This window comes from Antechinus flavipes, chromosome 4 (assembly GCF_016432865.1).
Source record: "Antechinus flavipes isolate AdamAnt ecotype Samford, QLD, Australia chromosome 4, AdamAnt_v2, whole genome shotgun sequence".
NCBI lineage: Eukaryota > Metazoa > Chordata > Mammalia > Dasyuromorphia > Dasyuridae > Antechinus > Antechinus flavipes.
In genome coordinates this window covers 53,705,078-53,731,582 of record NC_067401.1, presented here as the reverse complement: position 1 = coordinate 53,731,582, position 26,505 = coordinate 53,705,078, and the positions used below count along the sequence as shown (strand labels likewise).

The following is a 26,505-nucleotide window of genomic DNA, read 5'->3' as shown; positions in this document are numbered from 1 at the left end:
TTGGGAAACAAATTACAAATTTATTAAAATCTTTTTGCAAGTTGATGTATAACTAAAAATGGAAAAATCCTGGATCACATGTTTTGCTAGATCTAGTTGCCCTTTATTTGAACTACAGGAATATTGATTTTGCAGTGTCTGGTGGTGAGAGAATAGTAGTCCACACTAACCATTTCAGTTAAACTGTAATTTTAATTGAACATTTAGTTTTTACTTCTTCATTGGCTAAAAAGTGATCATTTTTTCTTAATGCCAAATCAGGGATCTCTAGTTTTTCTCCAGGCTTTAGTTATTGTGGGCTTTAGTTTGAATCTCTTGTTTTGCTGCTTTTTGTTGTCCTCTTTACCCATTTTGTGGCCAGGGGCATAAAGAACAGAGGAACTGATGAAAGTAGAAAGCACACTCCAGAAAAGATAAAGGAATAGACATAAGTCTCTGTTCTATCATATAGCCAACCTGGAAAGAAAGAGAAATTTCTGTGAAGAAGACTGTCCCAAAGTAAGACTCTTCTTGACCAGAACCTTCTTGAAATAGCAGTACCATCCTTCAGTCATATACCCTTAGGAACTTAATTTAATTTGATTTATTTGGCATTTCACATAGACTTCAACACAAATAAATCTTAAGGCAAAATTTGGAGTTTAAAAAAATGAAATTTAATTTTGAAAATGACATACAAATATAACAGCATATGATTGAAGGAGGAGCTATTTCAAGAAGGTTCTGGTCAAGAAGAGGCAAGAATTGAAAACTTTATGATGTGGTCAGCATCCCATCTGGTTGCCACCATCCCATACCCCCAAAGTACCCACTTTCCTCCATATTTGGTGACCTTAAAATTTTGGGAGAATCAAAAGTAGATCTTGAGATAAAGATTGTTTGTCAATCTCTGGTCTGTGCACTTGAGAGCAGTTAGATTTTAAAGAAATATCTTAAATATAGTTTAAAAATAGAGATAATAAAGGTGATTGAGAAGAAAAAAGAAAGATGATGGAGAAGGAAAGAAGGAATTAGGCACCAGCTATTGGATTAGTATTGACTTTTACCAGCAAAGACTAAGTAAAGATGAAATGCTATTTAATGTAGCAATAGGTGTGTGTCAGAAAGCTCTGTGTCAAAAAGGGCTTAAACAGAAATATTGGTGCACTGTCTCGTTTAATAAATGAGGTCTCTCAACTTTTCTAGACTTGGCTGCTCACAATAGCAAGTTGAGAACTACTTTGTGGCCTGCCAAGTCTAGCCAGATAATGAAATGTAAGATCAATTTGACCGATGTATCAGAAGGATCAGGAATGCCATTGACACCCCTTTTTTTTCCCCAGAATATTCAGACCATTAGACAATGGCAATGAACTGTTACTCTAGAAGCTTTTAAATTGTTAGGAAATCCAGAGTAGAGATGTGTGAGAGATTTAGATATACAGAGTTTGAGTTATGGGTCAGAAGGTGACATGATCAGTCCTGTTTCAGACTGGACTCATGCTAGTAGGGATGTGTTTTGAGCGTCCACGATGCACTAGGCAAGCTGCCTCTGCCCAGAAAACAAGCTAATTTCTGCCACCTGGAGGGTAGCATCTGGTTTCCCACAGAGGCAATATGCAGGACAGTGACCGTGCCCAGCTTATTTCTGTTGAGGGCTATAGGCCTTGGACCCTGTTGTTTTAAGGCTCAGTCAGATAAAAGAACTCTTATTTCGAGTCCAGGATGTTGTAAGTCTTGATAGTAAAACACTGCTTCACAGCTCTGAAAGTGAGGTGCTCTGAGTGCTTTTGGAAACATCGGTGTGCCCAGGGTCCCCAAGAGAAGTCCTCAAGGACAGACTCAACCCATGCTTTTACCAAGCCTTAATTGAGTAATCCTTTTCATTAATTGTTGGCTGCAGGATTCCCTAGAGCCTTGGGCATTGGCAGTACCTTGAATATGATAAATGCCTCTTGAATTGTGTTGTGTTGGACTGAGCTGTCCTAAAACTCACAGGGAGAGAACTCTTCTATTCCTCTTCTCTTACATCTTCAATTTAAACTGAAAAGCCCCTCACTTGAAAGATATACCTGCCTCTTTCCTGGAAGGTATTAAGCTTGTAAGTTCCTGGTTAACCTCCCCCCCAACCCTTGACACACCTGTGGAAGGCTTATCTTTGTGTGTGTGTTTGATGCTTTATTAAAAACAATTTGTTGTTAATATCATGTTTTTAAATCATCCATATTTCCCACTGGATTCTCTTCCCAGCCCATTTTAGTAGTTTATTTCATTTAAGCACGTGACATTTTAAGGGAGAAGGGGTGTCTCCCTGTTTAGGTCAGAGTGCTCTGGGCTTCCCTCTATTACTTACTGGCCAGGTGAGCCTCTCAGTGCCCCAGGTAATCCCAGGAAGCTAAAAGTTCCTGAGAAGTTTCTTTTTCTTGTTGGTAGAAGGAACTCCCTCTCCTCCTCACAGTAAGATCTGTTCTTGTCCAAAAGGAAAAGTTAAAGGCTCTTTGGAGGTATACTTTGTTTTTTGATTTAGGGTCTCATGAACTTCAGGGACAGTCGAGTTAAATAGAAGCTTACAGGGTTTAGATATGTTACAAGAACAATTTGATGTAAATAAAATAATTTATAGTTTGTCTTTTGCGGCTACAGGACACAATAGGTGCCTTGTGGTGGTGTCTGGTGGGCACATGTGTAAGCCGTCTGTCCCTCTTACCCTTCACCCATTTGGAGATCAGGAAAAATGGGTTTCAAAAGATTAAGAACATCAGACAAAAACAGTGAATCTCTTTGAAATTTAGCTACTTAACATAGTGATCAGTATCTGGAAGCAAGTCTCAGGTGGCTGGTTAAAACTGGTGAAACTGTGTCTGTGTGGAACCGGAGAGAGGTTAGGGTTAATAGAAATTCTTGAATATGAATAAAAGTGTTCTAATATTCCAAGGCGTGAGGAGGGTGATAGAGAGCAAAGTTTCATTTTGCTAGCATTTCATAGGGAGTTGCCGTGATTAATGTGTTCTCCCCAAGTCACAGAATGTCCTATCTAGAAGGAGCTTGAAGGGGACCTTAGCCAACCCTCTTATTTTATGGATGGTGAGGAAGTCCAAAAGAGAAATTGGCTCACCCCTTGGTTACCTGGCTAGTGTGGCAGAAGTAGTATTAAAAACCCAGGTAACTATATCAGAATTAGGGAGCTACCTGAGATTATAGTCAATTTGTAATTACTCACTTTGGAAACTGGATTCTAATATAGAAGTTGCCCTGAATTCCACTATGGACTGAATAAGTCATTTAACCTTTGTGGATCTGTTTTAGAAAAAAATACAAAAATTCCACCCATCTGAAAGATAAAATAAAAAATGGAAGGAGAAAGTTTAAGTGCCTTAAGGTCTTAAGCTTGCATCATTAGATAGAGGAGATAACACTTGATGAATTGCAGAATTTCAGGGTTGGAAAGGGCCATTAGTAATTTTAGTCCAGATAAACCCCCAAAAGAATTTCCTCTACAAAATGCCTACTATATGAATAGCCAGCCTTTTGTTTCAACACTTCTAATGAGTGGGAAACCCAACACTTCTTAAAAGAGCAAATTCCACATGTAATTCATAGTTCTAGATATTTGAGTGAACTGTTATTGATAATTAAAATCTGTGGTAAATGCAGCTTGCTGAGTCACTGTATGCATTTCTGCATTGTTCCTTCTCTAAGGGTTTGCTCAGGCTCAAAAATATGAGTGAATTTTTTTTTAAAGAATATTTTAGAAGGAAGAAAAAAAAAAACCTTTAAAAGATGAGGGTGCATATTAATCTAATTTTTGTGTGATACCATAAAGTGAATTGGGGAAAAACGACTTACTTTTGTACTTTATTGACAGGTAAGTTTTAATTCCAATCCTTGATGGGACAATTTAACAGATTTGAGCTTTTAGCAGTTTAAAGATTAGTCATGCATTGTAGATGGATCATGAAGAATTGAAGGTAAGTCATTTCATTTTTTTGCTTTGTATTTGTATTTAGGATTTGAGGACTATTTGCTTCATAGCCTGCTCAGGTTTGTTAAGGGTATTAGAATTTCTTTCAGATTTCCCTAAATCAAAAGACTCATTGAGATGAGATTAATAATCAAAGAAAATGTTCTGAAGTTTGAGCATTGAAATTTAAAAAATTATCTCAGGTAGCAGAACCTAGTGATAAAGTTTGGGTAACTACAAAGGATATTTCTGACATGGTTCAAGTCATAAGGGCAATCTTGGGATTAACCCAGGGTGGGTCTAGGAAATCTGCTTCAAGCTGGGATCATACTGAGCCAAACTTCTTGGAGGTCTCCTTGGTGTATTACTGAGATCTGACAGAAATCACAGTAACTTTTTGGGGTTGGAAAGGTTGATGGTGAACAATGTCAAATTCATTTTTATTCTGTGAGGTACTTATGCAGTACTCAGACATCAGCAAATTTCAGTTAAGTTCTAATTATGAATTTATCTACTTTTTGGTCTTACATCCATAATAAAGAAATGCGTGAAATAATTTTTATAAATACTTGAAAGCATATGTGAGTATACTTGGACTTTAAAATGGAGTAAAGGCAGTTATGTTCTATTTAAAATTTCCTCACACTCTTTGTTGGCCTGAATTGAATTGAAAACAAGTAATAAAGAATTAACTTTTTTTTCCCCCTTGTTTCACTTATCCAGGAAGGGAGAAATAAATTTTCTGGTAAGCAATTAACCAGTAGGTGTTCAGATTGAGGATTCCTGGGAAAAGTTGTCTTCTGTAGCAGTCTTATTATATAAAGAGATAGAAGGCACTAAGAGAGTCATATATTTCAGTTAGACCTGAGCAGGAAAGAGAATATTTTTTGTAACTTGCACTGAAGTGGAAAGATCCATCTCTGACTTTATTTCTGACATTTTGTCACACAGTTCTTAAGACAAGTCTTAAAATGTTCAGTACCTGCTAGAAAGACCGATTCAGTCAGTGGTTTAATATTTTTGCTGCTTCTTTAATATTTTAACATTAGAGTAGAGATAAGAGCCACAGACTTGATTGCTGCTGTTCAACAAAAACCTTCCCAGTCAATTGTGTCATTTGAGTTGAGTTAAAGACCAGGTTGATGCCTGATGATTCTCCCTTGTCTGCTGCTTGTAATCAGGTCAGCACAGCAGTCATGGTAGAGGAAAAGGAGTTTAGCATAATTTTGTTTTAGCTGTTGTAGTTAGCATAATATTAAATCTAAAAATTCCCACGATTCAAAGATCCCTAGATAAACATTTGTTTTCAACAATAACCTTATCCTTTTCTTTTATAATAAAAAAAAATTAGAATTTAAGATTTACAGGTTGGGTGGTTAGTTTTAGAAAAGAAATATATAGGTTATGGTACAGAATTTGGAAGTTAGAACATTTCTTAGATTTCCCCACTCACTTTCTAAGTATTTTGTTATGCCATTCTTTCTTGTTTTATAATTCCCTTCTTTTCCCTCTCCTCTTATCTTTCAAGCTCTTCTTTTAGTTTTTCAATATGCTGAAATCTTTAAATTTATTTTTTTAAAGTTTGAACACATTAGAATTTCAGATCTGTGTTCTACCTTTAGAATTAGAAATGAAATTATATTATCTCTAATTGATATATTATCGAGGGACATTTCCTACCCTGTGTTCTTGGCCTAAAAGGTAAGCCAACTAGGCAATATTCATATTAGAGAGAATCAAATTAAATTCAGACTCTCATTAGTACTTGTTGGTATTGGAAGCATAGGAGCACTCTGCTGGGCACCTTCTGGCACTTGGCCTATTGAAGTTTCCCGTAAACTTAATTCTGATATTAGATTTTAAAATGCTGGTCTCCTTTCCATATATGAAATAAATAAATAGTGTTGCCAAATAGCATTTATCTTTGTTGGTAGGAGAAGGAGTGTTCAGCTAAAGGAATCTCATGTATACATTTCCCTTTTCTCCATTTCATTAAATGCATACTGGTTTTTAAATATAATCTGGTAATTTTTTTCCCCTTCTTCATTTAAAACTTTATTTAAAGGAGTTTCCTAATTTAACTTCAGATACGAAAATAAACTTTCTGCATAATTTTTATTTTGATCTTTGTCCTTTATTGAGTTTTAAATTTACAGTGTCTGAAATAGGGGCTACCTAAGTGAAAAATGAGAGGTTCGAGATCAAGTTCCTCCTTGTCTTCAATACTGGTCATGGCTGAAGGAAGCATAAAAGTGAGTTTCTATTGGCTATATTTTTACTAGATGATTCATAAGTATTATATTTATTGTCTAGCATCTGAACATTTCCCCCTAGAAGTTGTTCTTTTCCTCTTTCTCCAACTCTATCCCTTAAAATGCTGACCTTGGTCAAGAACAGCTATCCAGGTATAATTTTTTTTTTAAGGTGAATTTAAGTTGGATTTTTAGTCTGGAGAAGATAACTGAAATAAGCATAGACCTGCCTTCATTTTGCTCAGTGTTCCACATTTGTCAGGGCCTATGTTTGCTAATGCTCTTTCCACAAGGCTCCCCTGTCACATTTTCTTCTAATTTTATTAATCCAGACAGTATATTACACACAGTTTCTCATGAAAAGTCAAATGACTGATCTCTGGGCTGTTGTAGAACAATCAGAATTTAGAGAGATGCCTTTGACAATGGTCCTGCTGCTGAGGCAAGGAAGAAACTGGTAAGGAGGAAGCTATTGGGAGTCTGCCTCAGTGAAAGTCTGGCAGTTCCACAACCCAGCAAGTTGTGACCATGGAGTTCTGAAAGGCCCTGAATTTAGGGTAACAGGGCACAGATATCTGCCTATAACAGTTGGGCCAATTTCCCCCCAAAAATCCTATTCCTATTCCTTTGAGGACAAGATTCAATTCGACAAGCATTTATTAAGTGTGTAAGCATAAGACAATGGATATCAAGACACTTGGGGATATAAGGATTGAAAAAAAGATTTTAAGTTTCTTGATATCCCTCCCCTGTTTTGTAGGAAATCCTACATGTACCCAAAGGAGTGAACAAAAGAATTTGAGGAGTGAATGACCACTAACCTTCGGTGATCAGTAAAAGACTTCCTAGAGAAAGTGGCCCTTGAGCTGACCCCTTGAAGGAATCCTTGAAGGATTTTAGGTGGAAATGAGGAGAAAGAAAAATGGCTGAATCTGTAGGAATATAGTGTCAGAAGATGGAGCATCAAGTTTGTAGGATTGTACATAGACCATTTGGGGAAGAGGAGAAGGGAAAGCAAGAGAATAAGTCAGAAGCAAAATGTTGATAAATTTAGGCATGTATCAATATTTTCCTGATTGTTGATTTACTTAATTACCTGCTATTGGTGGTCCAGAAAGAACAGCCAGTCCAGCAAAAAAGACAGTAAATCCCAACAATTTATTTAGTGCAGAAGTCCCAGCAAGTTCAATCTGTTGGAATCAGAGAACCATTGTTGGAGTATATTTAAAAAAAAAAAAAAAGTATGTTATCCCAAGTTTTATTTAAAAAAAATTTTTTTTTTGAATACCAAATGATCACAACCAAATTTCTGGTGTATTTCATCAAAAAGCTGCATCCGGAAGTACTTGAAGAAAGGGCTCACCTCCAGGGTGCCATTCCCATTTCATAGCGCTAAGTTGGGGGCCTCCCCAGAAAGTAGCCAATATGTAGAAGTTAAGATTTTAGCCAGAGTTAATTTGAGGATGCTGTAAATAACCTGTTTTCTTCTCCTAAACCAGCTTAAGTAGGAAACTGTGGCAATGGAGTTCTGAGAGCCTCCTGGTGGCCTCAATGAGACCATTCTTATTTTTGTAGGGTTCTTTGATAGTATCTCAATTAGCTAGGCCAAAACAGCTAGAGACCCTGTTCCTGTTCAGAGAAGAAGCCCCTGCTAACAATACTGGAGAAAGTAAATCCCGTGGGAAGCACTGCCCTGGTTCCATGTTGAATCCACAGTATTTGGGCAGCAATTTTCAGGACTTGCTGCCTCAGCCTGGAAAACTGGCACAAAAGGTCAGGTAAAACCCCCTTCTAGTCCACGAATATTTCTCTATTTTTGTATCTTGTCAGGAGCCAAACATAGCTCTGCAGTGCATTCAGAAGAGTTTCTGTGGTGATTAAAAGCAGATTTGAGGCTCCTCCTGAATTGTCTTTGTTCTCTTTAGTTTCTTTTTGGCTTTGGAGAGGGATACAGTAATTCTTTGCCATTATTTACTCTTTCTAGCCATCACAGGCCCCAGGGCAGTTTTCTCCAACCACCAAATTCACTTCTAACTTCAGTCTCTTGAGGGAGATTGCAATAATTCATTGCCTTTCTTTAAGGTTTCTTCTAACAGTTTTAATGAGCATATCTACTCACCATTACAGGGACTATGAGCGCCATATAAGAGCCACAGAAAATGGCAAAGAAGATGGAGTAGGTCATGAGTAGAGGAAATGTGGTGGCTAAAGGTGCAAGCAGGTTGGTGATGCCACAGAGGATGAGGTAAGCCTTGTAGCAATGATAGTTATTGATCCACTTCTGGTCAGCGACCCATCCGGACAGCAGATGCAGGATGGTCTCTGTGAATCCTGGAGAGACATTGGGAGAGATCACATGAGAGCCTGGACACCACCGGCTCACCTCCTCAAAGGGAGTGACTGTCCACAGCATCCTGGCGTAAATGTACAAGGAAAGCCGGTGAGTAATGGGAGGGAGCTGGGAGAACAAATTAGATTTAGTGGATTCTGCCATTAGTGTCTGGCTTTGGCTCATTGGCTCTAAATACACCTAGTAAAATCCCTTAAGAGGAACTCTAATCAGAATTGATTAAAAGTCACATTTTTTTCTGAGATTCTCTAAAAGGATTAAGAGCTTCAGGGATGCCCTACAAGAAACTCAGGCCACCCATTAGCTCCCAAAGGAATCCTTTCTGTAGAAGATCTTCCTAGTTTTCTTTCTGCCAATTAAGCAGGATTCTTTGGGTAGACTCTTAGAACTTTCAAATCATTGTGCTGTTGGGCTCGGATATTTGTGAGATGGAAAGGTGGTTAGAGCATAATTAATAAAGTTTTTTAAAAAGAAAAATTGGGACTCTTTCTTATCTCCTAATATAAAATTTTAATAATCCATCGCTATATTCTATGGGTTGAATGCAAGTTGAAAGTGGTGAGTAATAATGGATGACTCAAGTAAGAAATGCGAAGTGTATTATCTTTCACAACATCAGCTTCTTCACTGTGATATGTGAATTGATTTGGGAGACTAGAGCATAAATCACATTTGTAGGTTTTTTTCCATAATAGAACTTTGTAAGATTTCTTCTTGAAATCTTTTATCCTGCTGTGAGTTTATATAAAATCAAGATATTCGAATCAAGAATTTGATGAAGAAAAGAATGAGTGTTGTGGTTTTTTTTTTTTTTTTTTACTGTATTCAGTGTATCTAGTTTGGATTTAATATAAATTGTCATAGGACTTACTTGCTCCAGGAAAGATGTTCATTTAAAGCCTCCAAACCACACTTTTTGTATCAATTTCACATAGCTATAGGGAATGGAGGATTCTTATAGACAGTTAATCTTTTTTTGTTTGGACCAGCTGTTGTCTTGCAAAAGCCAGAGTGTAAATTTACAATATATGTGAAAAATTAATTCAGTAAGCATTTATTAAGTGTCTGCATTATACAAAGTGCTGGACTGGAAACTAGGACTGTGAAGACAATGAAGAGAGAGTCCCTATACCCATTTAGCTTGCATTCTACAGAGGAAATAATCTAAGTGTATCTGAGAGGGTGAGAACAGTAATAACTAAGGGGGGATCAAGAAAAGGCTACTTCTCTCATAAGAGGGTGACAACAGTAATAACTAAGGGGAATCAAGAAAAGATTACTACTCATAGGAGATAGAAGATGTGTTGAACCTTGAAGAAAGCTCAAGATACCAAGAGTCAAAAGAGGAAAGATCCCAGCAATGGGGAAAGTTTGAGAGATGTGAAACTTGAGTGTAGGCAATTTGACTTACTAGAACTCATCATTTAATAACATAGTTTCTGGATATCTGTATTTAGGGAAAACCTTAAGTAGAATATTGAAAACTCTCTTCCAGGCTCTTTATTCTTAAGTGGTCTCCTCTTTCTCACCTTTCTTTTCTTGTTGGTCTTTTTTTTTTTTTTTTTTAATGAAAATGACAGGTTGGAATTTACCAGAGTTAGGCCCATCTTTCCTTTTAAGTATAAAGCTTAACAGCCTGGAAAACAACCAGCATAAAATAGAGTTTTAATTTTCTTACCAGCCATTGAAATTAAATAGGAGGCATCCATAGTGTCGATTCCCAGAGTTTTAGCTCTGGCTACCAGATGGAACGTAGGGACGAAATACGCTAGCTGGCTGAAGAGAAAGCACCAGGTGAATAGGTAAAGCAAAGGATTCTTAATTAGAGAGAAATCAAGATGAAGCTGGTGGGTCCATGGGACGGCATTTTTGTCTCCAAAACGAGGCTTGTTGCTAAAGACCTCTCCGTCATCCTCTTGGTATCCCGAGCTTGTTGCCTCTTGACCAGTTCGTCCATCCTTATTGACTAAACACTTTTCAGTGGGAGACTGCCCTTCATAGTTGCTGGCTAGAACTTCCAGTGGTCTTACTGCATCCGGACTTCCGGTAGCCATGGGCTTTTCCTTTTTAAGGTTGATCGGTCTTAAGAGCATAGTAGAGGGCACTAAATTTAATGAGATCCCTCCAAGTAGTAGAAGGGCACCTAAATAGAAAATATGGTTCATGTTTCAACTTAACATTTCCTTCTCATCTTGTTTTTATAGATTTGGTAGAGATTTGGTTTTCATTATCAAAAGTTTTGAATTGAAATAATCATATTCACAAAATTGAAAAAATTCTTTGTAGTTTGAAATTATAACTTGAGGCATTAAGCCTTGTTAATTATAAGGAACCCTCCTAGTTGTCACTGAGGAAGAAGGGATCCTAGAAGATGAAAGAGAGATGAAAAAAAATGGAATTGGAATTGAATTAGAGTTGCCTATCTCTTTTACTCCTACTTCTCCCTATCAGCCTCCCTTTTCTAGAGATCAGATAATAGGGGCTCAAAATAAGCCTACATCTTATTTTTCTTCCCTTAAAAGCCTGGGGCAGCCAGGTGTGTGGGGGAAAACCTACATTCTGCCAATTAGAGATTAATTTTATACTGTACACTTCTTTTAAAAATTTAAGCACATTTAAGTATTATAAGGCATTTATAACTTATTTTGAATTATTTTAACATTATATAAATAAGAGCTCAGCTTTTAGGCAAAGAATCTGGCATTTGGCATATCTCTAAGTGATGAGTAGACAGTGCAAGGTTTGAGGGGATGGTTCTTTGTAGCTGGAGTACTGGGAAGGGGGAGAGGTGAGGTGAGGACTCTAAGGGGTAAGAGAATGCAGAAGGGGAAATAGGAAGTGGCTACAGTTTCATCTAGGATTACTGAAGCTCATTTTTATATATTACCCGTTAGTTACAAAATTCAAATAATAGGCATTTGAGAGTTAGTCCAAATTGAATGGGCCAGAGTGTTCAGTGGGTAGTGCATTAGGACACCTGAACCATCTCAAGAGCTAATGTGAAAGAGAACAGTGTTCTTAGGTTTGTAACCTTCGTAGGTGCATCAGGGATCTGATTTGTGGAAATATTAGCTTACACAGCTTGGGTTTTATTAGAGTCATGTGTTGTGTGACAGTAATGCAGATTTACTTTAGAAACAGGTAAGAATGAGTGATGGATTGTTTTCATAAAGAATAATTAAAAGGAAAACTTTAAGGAGGATATTTCAACTATTAATACTTTGTAATACTTCATAGTCCCCCTCTCCCTCCCTGATCTTTTGGGATAAGGACATATTGATTGGCAGTGTAGAATTAACTAGTTCCAAAATTTTTGGAACTTATTCCACAGGCTACATTGACTGCTTTTCTCATCCCATGACAATTTAAATTATCTTGGAAGATAACAAATGTCCATGAATCCCAGTTATTAATTTCAAAATGTCATGATGAGAACTGTAACATTCACTTCCTAGTTTTGTACAGTGATAAGAGGTGCTTGGGATTCAGTTATCTTAGGCTGTGCACTTTGTGTTACTGATTCTCTGATCATGTTAGCTCTCCTTTGGAGAGTGATTACCGAGTGCCATCACAAATAAAGCTCTTTTGTGGGCCTGTGGGTCCACACGTCCTCTGTGTATTTCAGTTTAATAGATACTTTTTAAATTTTACATTAGCAAAGTCCCCATGAGTCTTACCTTGTAACAGAAACAGTTAAGCAAAACCAGAGTACACAGATCTTGCATTGACAGCACTGATGACATCCTGTACTGTATTCTATCCCTGCCTCCCCTTCCCCCTATCCCCCAAGAAAGGGAGATCACTCACTCCTTTGCCAGGATTGAAAGAAAGACACAGAGAGAGAGAGAGAGAGAGAGAGAGAGAGAGAGAATGTGTGTGTGTGTGTATAATTTTTTCCTCCATTTATAAAATTTGTAATAGCTTAAATGTTTTATTATTATATGATAATATTATGATGATAAATATTAACAAATGTTTGTTATTATTAATAATGTATTATTAGCAGTGTCTCTGGAGAAGGATTGTTCTTAAAGGAGAGGGGGATTTCCCCAATATTGTTATTTATTATATAATAATAAGTTATTATTATTATATATTAAGCTTAGATTCCATTTTTCTTTTTTCTTCTTTATTTGCCAATCTTGAAGAAAAAAAATACTGGAAACTACTAAGATATATCTATTTTTGCTTCGTCATTTTTACTGTTGTATGTTTCCAAGTTACACAGTGTTTCTCTCTTGTATCTGAACTTTGTGAGTTAATAAGAGATTGGTAATGAGCTCTAAAAGTCTCTGTCTGATGCCCGCTGATAAGCACTGAAAATATTTAGAGACCTGTCCCACTAGTCCATCTCTAGGGAAGTAGAAAATTAAGGGTCTTCCTGTTTCTACTCATTTCCCATTAAACTGGTTGCCACAGCATCCAGCCATCAAGTTGTCAAGGGAGAAAGGAATGTATTTTTTAAAATGCATTCTTAAGTCTAGCAAAGTTTAAAATGTCCGTAGAGCTATTGTCAGGATGACTCACCCGGCCAGTCATATTCATCAATCAAGATTTTTGTGAGAGGTGCCAGCATAAATGTCAGCCCCATCCCTGAACGAGCAATAGCCATTGAAAGGCCCAGTCGTTTTTTGAAATATTTAGCAGTTATCACAGTAGCTGCATGGTATACGTAAGCAGAGCCCAAACCTAAAAATAATGCAAAAGCAAAAACTTGGAATCAGATTCCTTTCCATGGATAGGTAGGGATTCAGTAAACATGTAAAAAAAGATATATGAGTAAACAGCCCTCCTGAGAAGAAATAATAGAATTGAACCAATGTACAACAAAAGTGATCAGCTAATGTCAGCAGATAGCTTTAGACTTACCTGGTAGAAGTCCCATAGATATACAGAGGAAGGAGATGCCTGTGGCCAAGCTGCTGATCAAATATCCAGTGCAAATAAGGAGAGCACCAAAAATGGATGTAGATTTCTCTCCTAATTTTTCACAGAATATGGCAGCCAGTGGACCTTAGGAAAAGGGAATGAGACTTGAAAAAGAAAGGTTATTCTTGAAACTAAGACAACAGATGTCAAACTTTATAGCATAAATGAGGAAGGAGAGTTTCCAGCACCATTGTTATTTTGTGATTTCTAAGATGAAGAAGGTTTGAAGGAAAAGTTAAGGCCTACCACTTAAAAAATGGACAGTTTTTCTGGGTTATCTGATGGACCCAGTTGAATTTCAGAATGTGTAGACCAAAAGGACGATTAATTGGGAGCATATGAGTTTTGAAGCTTCATTTGGGTAATAGCCTGGGAGAGGTGGCTTTGTAAAAATGTTAGGAGAGACCAAGAGCAATGAGAGATAGAAGTAATAATAGAATAAAGGAATGTATAGGAGAAGTGTTCTAACAATCTGTTGGCCAGTGTGTTTTGGAAAGCTCTAGTATTTAAGGAAAGACAAAAGGGAGAGGAGATAACAGCTTGAATGGAAATGAGGGTTCAAGAAGGTGAATAAGGATTTATTTTAGTAAAGGAGAAGTTGAAGCTGAAAGGCAATCTTCAGAATATTTGGGGATAAAAGGTGAATCACCAGTGTCAGGACAGCCCATTAAGCTGTCTTTTTATTAATAGAAAGTCCATAGCATTTTCTGCCCTTCCTCTTTATATCTAAGGGGTACTCATATCGTGTTAGATGCTAGTGAAGTTGGGATGACTAGTATAGTGAAAATTCATTTTAAAGTACTTCAGCAGAAAAATGTGAGTCAGTTTGCTGTGTTTCAGCTTTCAGTCCATCTATTGGAATTAAGGTGGTGAGTGATGGGTAGGGGAGGATAGTTGCATCCATGGTGTGCCCATGAATGTATTATGGAATAGACCTTGAATATTTGACCTGATGATGTCCAGCCTGCCAAACCATGCTAATGCTATGGGATTTGCAGGGTTTAAGAAAGATATATAATCATTAATTTTGGAAGTTGGGTCTGCACTGTAATTAGGCACTCAATAGAATGTAGATGAAGACTCTCCTTGAAGGAACTGGGTGCTGAGCAGTCAGAGTGAATTTTGGTAAAGGTTCCAAGGTCAAGGGAACCTTGCCCAATGTCTTCCTTCAGCCTCGGTGGCTGGTTTGGGGCACCCACTCTCTGAAACAGGCTTGTCTGCTACCTGCTATGAAGCGGACCGAGGACAGTAAAGAGCCAATCCAGCCGATCTGCTCTGAAGTGCTGTCAAATTCTTCTTGAAACACCACGAAGAAAATGGCAAAGTTTTTGGTCATTCCCATTAGAAGCATATTCACCTAAATCCAAGCAGACCAGAGAGTTCAGGTTAGTGACTTTGCTGTTAGGTGGTCCCTAGCGGAGGACGGTAGAGCTCACATGAGAGGCAGTAGGAGGAGATGCTGGTGTTTTATCCTGAAGAAAACTCAGATAAAATCACAGCGTGTAAGTGGAAAGAGCTGTAGGCTTCAAGCTCGGCTCTGGGGGCCTTATATGCAGCCTTTGGAATCGGGTTCAGATTTCACATTTGCCCTCCAGCTCCACAGTGGTCCAGGATCTTGATGGCTCCAGCTGATACTTGTAGAGGGTTAGCTCTCAGCTTGTTCCCCCATCATTAAATCGCTCACCTGCCTTGGTGAAAAGCAGAACTATGTAGGGACAGTCCGAGAGGTACTAGTGACTTGGCTGTGTAACTTGGGGCAGAGGCCTACGCGTCTCGGCTTTCTTATCTGTAAAATGAGAGGCCTGCACTCTGTGTGATCTCAGAGATCCCTTCCAGCTCTGGATCTGGGGCACTTTGAGGGCCAATTCCTGCGTGTAAATTATATGATAGTTTCTGCCTTGGGTCTCTGAGAGATGTTATTTTGATTTTTGTGAATTAACCCTAAGTATTTGTTTTTCATCTTGCTTAGTTCTAAGATAAGAGGAATCCCTTTCCAAATATCTTTTAAGAGAGAATGGTATTTAGCCCAAAGATGATGTTGATCCAGAGTCCAAATTGTTACCTGGTGAAGGGCTCCCTTTCCAGGGAGGTTCAATACTTATTCCCTCAAGGCCTTGTGTCTGCTGAGCTAAATGGGGAATAATAGACCTGCTAACATTGTATCAGCTGCTGAACACTGCTCTGACTGATTTCATTCTGGCTTTATCTTGGAATTCTTAGAGCTCTGAGAGTGAGCGGGGAAGTGAATGTATCTTATTAAACCACCATGTTCTACAATGACCTCTTTTCTGCACAGACTGGAAATTGGCCATGCATAGTACAAGCTTTCTCTTCAAAGTTGGCTAGAGTTCCTTTCCCCTTGTTTAGTACACTTTTGGGGGGTAAACCACATTTTTGTCCCCCAAAAGAACAAGACTAGAAGAATAACTAGAAGAGGAAGTAAATTGTTATCACTCTAGATTTCTGAGTCTGGTTTCTGTTACCCATAAAGGCTGATGGTGACTTTCTTTGGGTGTGGAATGTTCACTTCTTGCAGGCTAAATGACAACCTCTCCTCTCTTTGAACCAGGATCAGTAACTTTGTAGACTTCATCTGTTTTTCCCAGAGTGTCTTTGAGAAGACATCTCAGTACCTTAACACAGAATAGAATACTGATCACCTCATCACTCCCTTCTTCTAACAAATGGCTCCTCAAAAGAATTTACCCCTGCCCAAGTCACATTGTGGACGCTTGTGATGGTCGAACAGAAGCAAGATTGGCTGGCCGGAAAGGCATATTTCATTCCTTTGAGTCTGTTTATCAATCTATAAAATTAATGAAAACTGATGTGTAGAGTGCTTTACTATATCTTGTTTGGTCTTTACATTGGTAGGTATTTCAGGCACGGAGGCACAAAGCACTTAGGTAATTTACCTTTAGTCACAGAGATCCCAGTATTAGAGTATCTGAGGCAAAATTCAGTCGTAAGTCTGATTTCAGGTCTGTCATTCCACTATGGGATCCTGCTTCTAAGATGATATTTGTACCAGCCACTGCTGTGTAAACTGTAAGGTACTAGATGGAAATTATTGAATACAGGAGATAATTCCTTTCCTTCCTGGCTCAACCACATTCTCTTACCCCTTCAATTATTAAACAGTGGCTAGGGCCCTGTACCCGGCTCTAGGAACACAAAGGTGAAAATGAATCTTGCCTCATCTTCTGCTTATAGAGGGGGTGTAAGGGATACCCACTGATAACCATGTAAAACAAACGAATACAAATAAGAGCAGTCTTATTTGGGGGTCTTGATTGTGTCTGTCCTAGCAGGTAGCTCTATTTACCAGAGAAGGAAAGCTTGAGTTGGAGGAACTTTGGTAGCAATGTCTGATTCTAAGGAAGTGTCATCCCAGAGGATTATGGCGAGACAAACTGATAGGGGCCAAAGCTATAAAAAAAAAAAAAAAAAAAGTGGAGAATCATAACAGCAAGAAAGATCAGGAAAGGGTAGTGTCCTATGGAGGTTTAAACGTGGGTAAAAGTTGTGGACTCTATTCCTAATCTCTCCCCTTCTCCCTTCCCCTCCCCATGTTCCTCTTTCCCCTATCCCCACTGGAAGCCGTTCTGCCTCATCCCCCAAACTCCCATTTTATTTTATCCTGTCTTTTGCATACTCTTAGCTTCATATATGTCATTTTCCCTTACTAAAAATCTAACTGCTCAAGAGTGGGACTCATTTTATTGCTGTCTTCCTATTAACTTGGCATAGCACAGCCCAAATGGTCTTTGAATTGTACATCATCTTTAGGTCCAGGACCAAGATCCTGGAGTTGTTCCCCCTTTTTTTCTCATTAATTATTCTGTTCTGTTGTGTAGCAAGACAGAGTACTAGGCCTGGAACTAGAAGGCCTGTGTTCAAGTCCTGGTCCTGCTGCTTAAAAAAAAAAAAATCCGGGATCATATATTTAGACTTTTTCCAGATGCTTCCTGTTGTTTGGTTCTAGGTATTAGAGATCTCTCTAAAGTATCCATGGTTGAAGATGACTTGCTTCACTGAAGAGGACTGCTTGCAAACCCTTTTGTAGAATGCTTGCTCTTCAAACAAGTGTGGGTCAGTTTTTTGTTCCCACTTGTATTCTGCTGATCTCAATGGCCCAGATGTGGAGTGAATGAGAATGAATTCCTTTTCTGTCAATATAAGGCCACCTTAATTAACTGATAGGATGAGAATCTTTCTCAGTAATAAATAATGACTGTTAGTTTAAACAGGTTAATGCCAAGAGTCCTTAGTGCAAGTGCCCAATGAAACATAAGGTGTCAGACTGGCAAGGACACAACAGACCGTTCTTAAACCTGAAGGGAGTGGCAATAAGGACAAATGTCAATTGGCAGATTTGCTGTACTTTTCTAATGTGGATCTCCAGGAGGGTTGTAGCCTTGGGCACATGAGTAGGAAATTGCACAACACTGAAATTGTGCCAAGGACCTAGTCTGTGTAGCTAGGTGACAAAGGGTGTAATAATTAAGCACCTAGGGAAATAAGACGTTTATAAGCCTTGATTAGTAAGGTATGCTTAGTAAGGATTCTGTTAGGTAGGGACCCATTTTTTGTTTTTGTTTCCTCCACCAAAGAGAACGATCTTCAATGAAGATTAAAACTAAAGAGTTTGGCAGGAAATTGAAATCCTCCCTGAAAACTTACTAAATTGTTTTTATTCATCTTTGAAGCATTATTGGGAGAGAGAGGTGGCCAGCCAGGATAGTGAAGAGATTCAGTTGTCTCATAAAATGGGTTGAAGAAGCTGGGGATGTTTCTCTGAGTAGACTTGGGGACATAAGCATTTTTTTCTAATATTTCAAGATCTCTTTCCCTAATGTGATTTCATCAAACTTTTTCTTTCCTCAAAATTTTGAATCCCATTCCTGTTCCTCCCACTTTATAGCATATGGCTTGTGCAGTTACAGGTTGGATTAGGTCATCTCTCAAGTAGCTTTGAATGCTGAGATTTTATATCTCTGTCACAGATGCCTCATAAAAGCTTCCTGAACATCTTGGGAAAAGTGTTTCCTTACCTGTGGCCAAAGATTCAAATTCTGGGTGCCATGTTTTAGGGAAGGACATTGATAAACTGGAGTAGATAGAAAGGAGTGTGAGAAGTCTCAAAACTTCCCCAAAAGAATGGGTTGAATTACCTTACCTGTGCACTTGAACCCATTTTGTCTCCCAAGTTATGATTCCAAAAATTATGGATCTTTTCATCTGCTAGGTTTCCTCAAATTGGATAGTTTCTTTTTTGACCCTTCTGTTTTTTTACAGCTAGCATCCATTTTTTTATTCCCCTTCACTGTCAGTTTGTTTGTTTTGCTGAGGCAATCGGAGTTAAATGACTTGCCCAGGGTAATACAGCCAGGGATTGTTAAATGTCTGAGGCCAGGTTTGAACTTAGGTCCTCTTGACTACAGGGCTGGTGCTCTATCCACTGTAGCACCTACCTGCCCCTATCAGGTATTTTAAAGACTACATTTGATTGCCTTTACTTCCTCACTATCTTTTTTGAAATTTGGCTTCCATCCCTCTCACTTGGCCATTATTTTTTAGTCCTCCTTGACATCTCTACAGTATCAGATATTCAAACATGATTTCTAAGATGACTTACGCTTCTAAGCTGACATACACTTATTAAGTTCCAACTTGTCCTTAGAAGATGAAAACAGCCTGTCCACAAAGAGGTCACACTATAAGAGTTAGGAATGGGTACTGTGTGTGTTGAAAACTGTTGAAAAACTGATTCAACCCAGAATGAAGATTGGGGTTATCTTAGCTTGTGTGGAATTATGCAAGATTCCATGGAGAGCCTGCACATAAATGGAACCTTGAAGGGAAATAAAAAGATTGAATGGGATCAAACTCTATATAGTGCAGTTTGGCTGGGATTCAGAATGTGAAATAAAGTGAGGAAAGAAAGAAAGCGTGTTGGAGCTGCATTGTGAAGGCCTTGTAAGACTAGGGTATGTTTATATGTAAAATGTTTATAACCATCCCAAGGAAAAGGACTTGACCATCTGCTTCATAAAGCTGTTGTAGAACCACAGTATTCTAGAGCTTAGAATCACCTTCCAGTTCCTTTCTCAGAATCTTTTTTAAAAAAGGGAATTCCAAGTATGGTCTTTCAACCTCCAATTCACAATTATCCCTAATCTTTTAAGGTAGTTCTTCTTCATAATGTTAGTTCTTTCTTAGGAGAATCTCATTCACTTCCATAATTTAGATTAACTTTGTGCAGGTGACTCTCAGGTATACATCTCTAACACCGGCTTCTTTTTGAGCCTCAAGGCCCCGAAGAACATCTCTTAGCTAGACCATAACATGCATTCTTGAATAGATTTTGCGTATAAAGTTGAGCTGCCTGGCAATTTTGGATAGATGATGGATGAGCTGGGTCCAGTCATCTTAGAAAACATATTTTGAGTATCAGATACTGCAGAGATGTCAAGGAGGACTAAAACGTTATAGTTGTGCTCTGCCCCCCCTCCCCCATGTGATTTCTAGGACACTTAGCAAGAAGCCAGTTTTCTTTTGATGTTGATAGTTGTGACATATTTCCTGATTTTCCATTGCTGGTTTGTTTTGTTTTGACATATTGCTTCCCTGCCTGATTCTCAGGCTGGAGAAGCCCAGAAAGAGCATTCCTAACATAATCTGAAATATGGCACCAAGACACAAATTAATGGTGGTAATCATCTGAAAATGAGGTTAGCGATCTCCTTAAAAATTCTGGGTATCATGAAAGTGATTTTACTGTCAAAAACAATTATATGCCTTTGGAAAAGTTTTCCTGGAAAGTATTTTTTCAAGTAGCCTAATTTTAAGCCTTCAATATGACAAAAAAAAAAAAAGGCATGGGGAGGGGGGCGGAGAGGAACGACAGAGTACTTTCTCAAGTTTTTTAGTTGGAATTATGCAGTTTATGAAGTTACTTTGTAGCATCTCATGTTGAAAATAAAATCTCTCTCCTCTAGAGAAGAAAAAGTGAAATCAGCATTTGGCATCTGGTTTCTTCTAAAGGCAGTTGTTTCTATTTTGGCCAGCAATCTTGAGGATCTATTGTCCCAGATGAGGTTTTTTTGAGTAGGTAAAAGAAATCATTCTTTGCCTCAATTCCTACCTAGTCTTAACCACCAAGTAGGTGCTGCCTCAATCAAACTGAAGCCTGTTAAAGACCTTAGCTTCAAAAGGCCAGGATCTCCTACTGCATCTAGGGCCACCTCCAGTCCTCCTGAGTTGTATCTGGTCCCTGGACCCAGAGGGCTGCTGAGGAGAAAGCGAGGCTGGTGATCTTGCACAGCCTCCCTCACTTCAGTCCCACTCATTTGCATGTCACAGCATCATCTTCCTGATGTTAAGGTCCTCTTCGAGAACAAAGGACAGAAACAATCTTGTGGTTCCCAAGCATTTTGTGAGTCTCTGACTTACTGGCTCCTTCCTGGACTATGTAGCAATAGTCTACTTTTTTTGTCCTCCCAGGTTCTTTCATCTCTCCAAATGGTCCTCCTTCCCTCCAGCTGCCAAATGAAGTACAAGTTTGACCAGACACCTGCTTAAGAAGCTTTCCACAGCTTCTAGCATTTAAAACCCTTCAGAGACTGATTCTGGACTATCCAGGTTGATTATACTTTACTTGCTGCACACACTGCCTGTGTGCTGCAGAGAAGGGACCTTATTGATGCTTCTCATGACATCATCTTTAGCTTCTGTGCCTGGAGTGGTCCCCAACCTTAGTCTTCTTCTCTTCTGGCTCAGCTTATGTGCTGCCTTCTCCAAAGTGCCTTTCCTGATTGTCCCTGCCCTCATTACGGTATATTATTTGTGAAATCTGCATTTTATATTGTGTGTGTCCTATATTTCTGGACACTTTTCTCTCCGATAGAATATAGAGACTGAAATTGGCTCACTTTAATATTTTCAAGTACTGGCACAATGCTGGCTAGCACTTATTGTCAACTTAATAGGATGCATTGAATGAACTCCAGCCAAGGAATATCTGTCCTGCTACTGATTTTGGGGGCCATTTCCTTTCCCTCAAGAGAGATAGATATGACAGCTGACTGGTTATTGCCACGAATTGTAAATTCTGGTCTCCACTATGAACACTTTTTTACTTCCTAGATACATTATTAGCAGCTAAGTGGTGTGGTGGATAGAGCACTGGACTTGGAATCAAAAAGACCCATTTTTCTGAGTTCAAATATGGGCTTAGACAATTATTTAGCTGGGTGACTCTGGGCAAGTAACTTAACCTTCTTGCTTCAGTTTTTCCATCTGTAAAGTGAGCTAGAGAAGGAAATTGCAAACCACTTCAATATCTTTGTCACAAATACCCCAAATGGTATCATAAAGAATTAGACATGACTGCACAATAAGACATGTAGTTTGCTCCCTATTAGACTGAGCTGAAAAAGATTCAACCTGAAGGCCTACGCATTATTTTATTTTCTGACTCAATCTAAAACCAAATGGAAATTATTTGGAGCCCCTCTTCATTTCCTTACTACCAGCACCATCACCCAGTGTATACAATGAAGGAAGTTCTGTTCTTAAGAATGGCAATAAAGCTTGACTTGTGTCTGGTTGTATAGGATTACCATTCTAAGAATGAGTGATGGGAAGGTGATAGAGGTAGACATGAACCTTGTCTGGGGGATATTTCCACTGTACCGTGGGTCAACTTGACCCTCTCCCCCCTTCCTTCTCCTTCAAGCTCCTCAAGGAAAGGGGGACTAATTGTAGAACTGAGTGTGAAGGCTAGTTACTTTTTAACAAAGGGAAAACTCAGAATGAGGAAAGGTCAGTTTTCCAGTAGAATTTTTTTTAAAGTTAAGAAAGTTACAAATAGTTGTATATTGACAATGGATTTTAATCTGCCTTTCTGAAGAGAATTTAGCTACTCTCTTTGTCCCTTTCCAGAATGATGGGTGCTGCTGACCATGGGTGGTCAGTTATCTCTCTAAAAGAAGCTCAAAATGACATCACATATTGGGATCAGAGCACAATGTGTCCAGCTGGAGCTGATCAGACCAATATGAGCTTGGGAGATTTTGCCACAGATCAAACACAAATAGTTCACTCAAACATTTGGAATGGAGATATCTCTAAATTTGCATATCTCTCATTTGTTTTGAGCTACTGCAGTTCTGTTTTGTTTATAGAGCTGAGTTCCCTCTTTAATGTGGGTGTACCACACTGGGTAATCCTGTGCCACTGACTCTCATACTTGCATACATACATAGGGAAGGGAGGCAGGAATGGACATTTGCCAAAGTATTAATTTTCCTCTCTATATCCTTTTAGCATCCCTTTATGTTTCCTTGAAAGGACCATGTTCCCCATGTTCCAACTGCAGGAAGCTAAAGTAAAGCAGTTGATCATAATTTGGATATTCTAGTAGAAAGTAAAAATTATAATCTCACAAACTTTTACCAGAAAGAAATGAAATACTATCATCCATCCCCATCCTCCATCAAGGGGTTCAGTATAAGGATGTAACTTTGTCCCCTTCAGCATGACGATTGGTCCCACTTCTCTCACTCGTAAGAAAATCCTGTAAGAAAGTGCCCATTTCCTAGTTAGTAATTTAAGCTCAATTTCAATCATTTTAGGATATTCTACAGTTTACTAATTGAAAACACCCACCACTTTTGAATTTACTTGCTCCTTTTATTTTTCTGAACTTGGTTTTAAGACATTCTGTTTTTACACTTATTTTTTAGTTTGGAGAATTTTCTTCAGTCCTGGTTTTTTTTTTTTTTTTTTTAATTAAAGAAAATTGATTGCCACGTAATGGTCCTTGAAAATTATGCTCTTTGTGGGTCAGATGGAGGTAAAGATCATTAGGATTGTTCCACCAAAGGGATACCAACCATCTATAAAATTCTTGACCCGTCAACATGGGACATTCTTGAAATTTTCACATATTTGAGGAAAAGGAACCTGAGAGATTCCTGATCCCTTTCTTGAAATTTTCACATATTTGAGAAAAGGAATCTTGAAGAATTCCTGATCTATTTCTTGGTTTGAATGAAGAGCATTCATGTGCCTTTTCACCCTATTCTCTCATAATGGATTTGACCAATTCCCTTTTACTTTTTTATGTTGATAGTGTGGGAAATACTTTTAATTCAATAAACGATTAGCACATAATTCTGTGGAAGTGATTAAAAAGATGAATTGTAGGGGCTCCTTCTTTTCACTAATACCCTTAATAAGGTCTGATAGCCCTTCCCCAACCTCCAAAAAGCCTGAGACATCTTAAGGCACCTCCAGAGAGCCCTTTATTAAAGATAACTTTAGAATAGGGTCCATTTAGCACAATTAATTTATTAATCCTCCATACATCAGGATAGGTACTGGTAATTGGGTGGGGAACAGACCTAGGTCTGGGATAACATGATAACACCAAATGCTTGAATTTTTGGACTGAGATGGGGAAGGAGAAAGGCTGGTATTGGGAGAAGAAGATATCCAGACTGTTCATCAAATGAAGCACAAAATTACATTTGTCTTACCTTTTGGTGCGAAACTCAGGAAAGAAAGCCTCATCAAGTAAGGCTCTTTTAGAAGAAAAGCAAATATACCATGTCTTGGGTTTTTACTCCTTTTCAATAAACAGCTTCTTGCTTCAGCATACTGTGAAACATAGCACAAGTGAGCATTTATAGGAGCCTGAAAAAAGAGCAGACTGAGCAAAACCAGGCTTCATTCCCAGTGGACTTTACTTCCTGAAGGGAGGGGCGAGGTCTGTTATTTGATCCAAGCAAAAATTTTTCCCTCTGTGGCCTCTTAGCTCTCATCCCTATGCCTGGCTCAGACCTATCCTACCTTTGCCTCAAAAACCCTATTTTCTTGCAAACAACCCCAGTTCCATTATTAATCTCTTAAACTAACATCTTCTGGATTTCTCCTGAAAATCCTCAGCTATCCTTTCAATGATTCTGGGAGCTTTTTCTCTCCACTCCTTCCTCCTTTGAAGCAGGAGTCAATATACTTGTTCTTTTCCAACTGCTATACCAGACTTGTCTCCTTTGAAATTCACATCTGGTTACTTCATCCTGGCCCCCAGATTCTTCCTTTTCTTAATTTACTTGAGCATGTGCCTGAACTTTCCATTCTTATCTCTGTCTTCATCACTGGAACCTTTAATGTTAAAGTTGATGACCAAAACACCTTCAAATTTCAAGTTTCTCCGCTTAAAACAAGTCCAACTCATGACTTCCAGCCAACTGTTGAATAATAATGAAGTATAAGATGTAATCACCTCCAACTCTAAACTTTACATTGCCCACTCCATGTTTTGTTTTTTTAATTTTATTTTCCCCTTGGCTTTTGTGACATCATTTTCCTGCTTTTCCTCTAGTAACAGATCCTATTTTTTGGCAGGTTCATTATCTTGTTCCTTAAGTGTGACTGTTTTAACACCCAATAAGTACCATCCCTTACCCATTGGAGCCTGTTAACTGCTTGGTGATTCCTTAACATCTGACCTAATTATTAGCTCTGTGCAGGTAGCTTCTCAATATACCTAAGCCAATTTTGCTCTGAATTATTAACTTTAGTTTACCTATTGAACATTTTCCTTTATGGCCTTTATTTCCTTTATGAACATTTTCCATGCTTAAAAGATGTCTGTTTTGCCTTCAGCTCAGGTGTTGACTCCAAAATCGAATTCTTATCAAAGTATTATGCTTTCCTTTTTTCTGGATCCCTTTATTTCCCATTCCCTTAGTAGGATTTATGATCCTTGAGAACATGCATGGGTGTGGGTTTTTTTTGGCAGCCGCGGTGAAGTGATACTTCAGTTCCCATTGAGGTGCTGTGACCTTGAATTCTTGAAGATGCAGCTGGCACAATTAGCCTACTTTAAGTGTGGACAGGCTCATAACTGAGTTGACTACAGGGTGATGAAACCTCTGTGATGGTAAGGACTACAGTAGGATATGAACATCATCACTACCCATCCTGACAAAAGGCCAGATCCTCTTAAATACTTCCAATTGCTTTTAATATGGCAGGTGCAGAAATTGACCTGAAGAACTGTATAATCACATTTAACTACTTAAAAAACTAAAAACAACTTATAACAACCCTGTGAAGTAAGTAATACAAATAAATATTTAAAATGGGGATACTGGTTCATGTTTCCTGAGTCCAATTTTTTCTCCTCATTACACTACATAGTAAGACAGCAGAACCCAGAAATAGCTCAATAAGTGGGTATGATGAACTGAATAGAACATGCTGGCATTTACTAAGAGTAAATGTGAAATCCTTCATTTAGGATTAGGAAAAATTAAGTTCAGCATAGGGATGATAGGGCAGACAACAACTCTTGTCCTATGTTATCTGTAGCAGTGTCTACTGGATAGACTATGAGAATGAGAGATGTTTACTTCTGGGTGTCACAATTTAGGAGAAACACTGACAGAAATGAAGGGTTCCAGAAGACAATCGAGGTGAAGACTCTGAATGTTGTGAGGCACACTTGAAGTCATCTTCAAATTCATGAAGATGTGTCTTACAAGCATCTTCAGAGAATAGTGCTGGCATGAGACTGGAAAATGAAGAAGGGCAAATTCTGACTTGATAACATGGAAGACCTTAACAGAACTTCAGTGAATATTTATTGCATTAAAGTATATTTATTAGAGAAATATTTTCTCTTACTGTAGAATTACAATTTCTTCCTAACACTGGTAATAGCTACTCTCAATGTAGAGTAATAATTAAATTTCACTTGCCTGCGATCAAAAAATCTGCTTGCCTGTTTATACATGATTATGTGTTAAAAAACTTAAGAGGACACGTTTCCTATTTTCAGAAAGTTAATATTTTAACAGACAAATGTAGTACTTTCACACTTCTCCCATTTTTCCTTAAATGTCCTCTGTTAGTGAAATAAATTAAAGTTAATTAGTCACCATATCTCCACCAATGGAAATCATTTTTATGAGAAAGCAGGAACTTTAGGAAAATTTGGAAAGGTACACAGGTGGCATCAT

The 26,505-nt window shown here is 38.3% G+C and overlaps 1 protein-coding gene across 4 annotated transcripts; it reads right to left on the bottom strand.

Moving 5' to 3' along the window:
* SLC16A4 (solute carrier family 16 member 4) lies at positions 1-26,499 on the bottom strand. 4 transcript variants are annotated; one of them, XM_051993078.1, is made up of 7 exons: positions 22,931-26,499; positions 14,696-14,828; positions 13,412-13,555; positions 13,070-13,231; positions 8,312-8,523; positions 7,289-7,382; positions 1-456 (listed from the first exon to the last, which is right to left on the bottom strand). In XM_051993078.1, exons 1-7 carry the CDS (start codon positions 23,102-23,104, stop codon positions 302-304), a joined length of 1,074 nt encoding a protein of 357 aa, XP_051849038.1. In that variant the 5' UTR covers positions 23,105-26,499; the 3' UTR covers positions 1-301. The 4 variants fall into 4 exon arrangements, with proteins under 4 accessions (XP_051849038.1, XP_051849035.1, XP_051849037.1 ...); XM_051993075.1 differs by lacking the exon at positions 22,931-26,499 and adding an exon at positions 10,221-10,685 and having other exon boundaries at positions 13,412-14,793; XM_051993076.1 differs by lacking the exon at positions 1-456 and adding exons at positions 468-5,107; positions 10,221-10,685 and having other exon boundaries at positions 13,412-26,499.
* Positions 26,500-26,505: the final 6 nt, after the last annotated feature.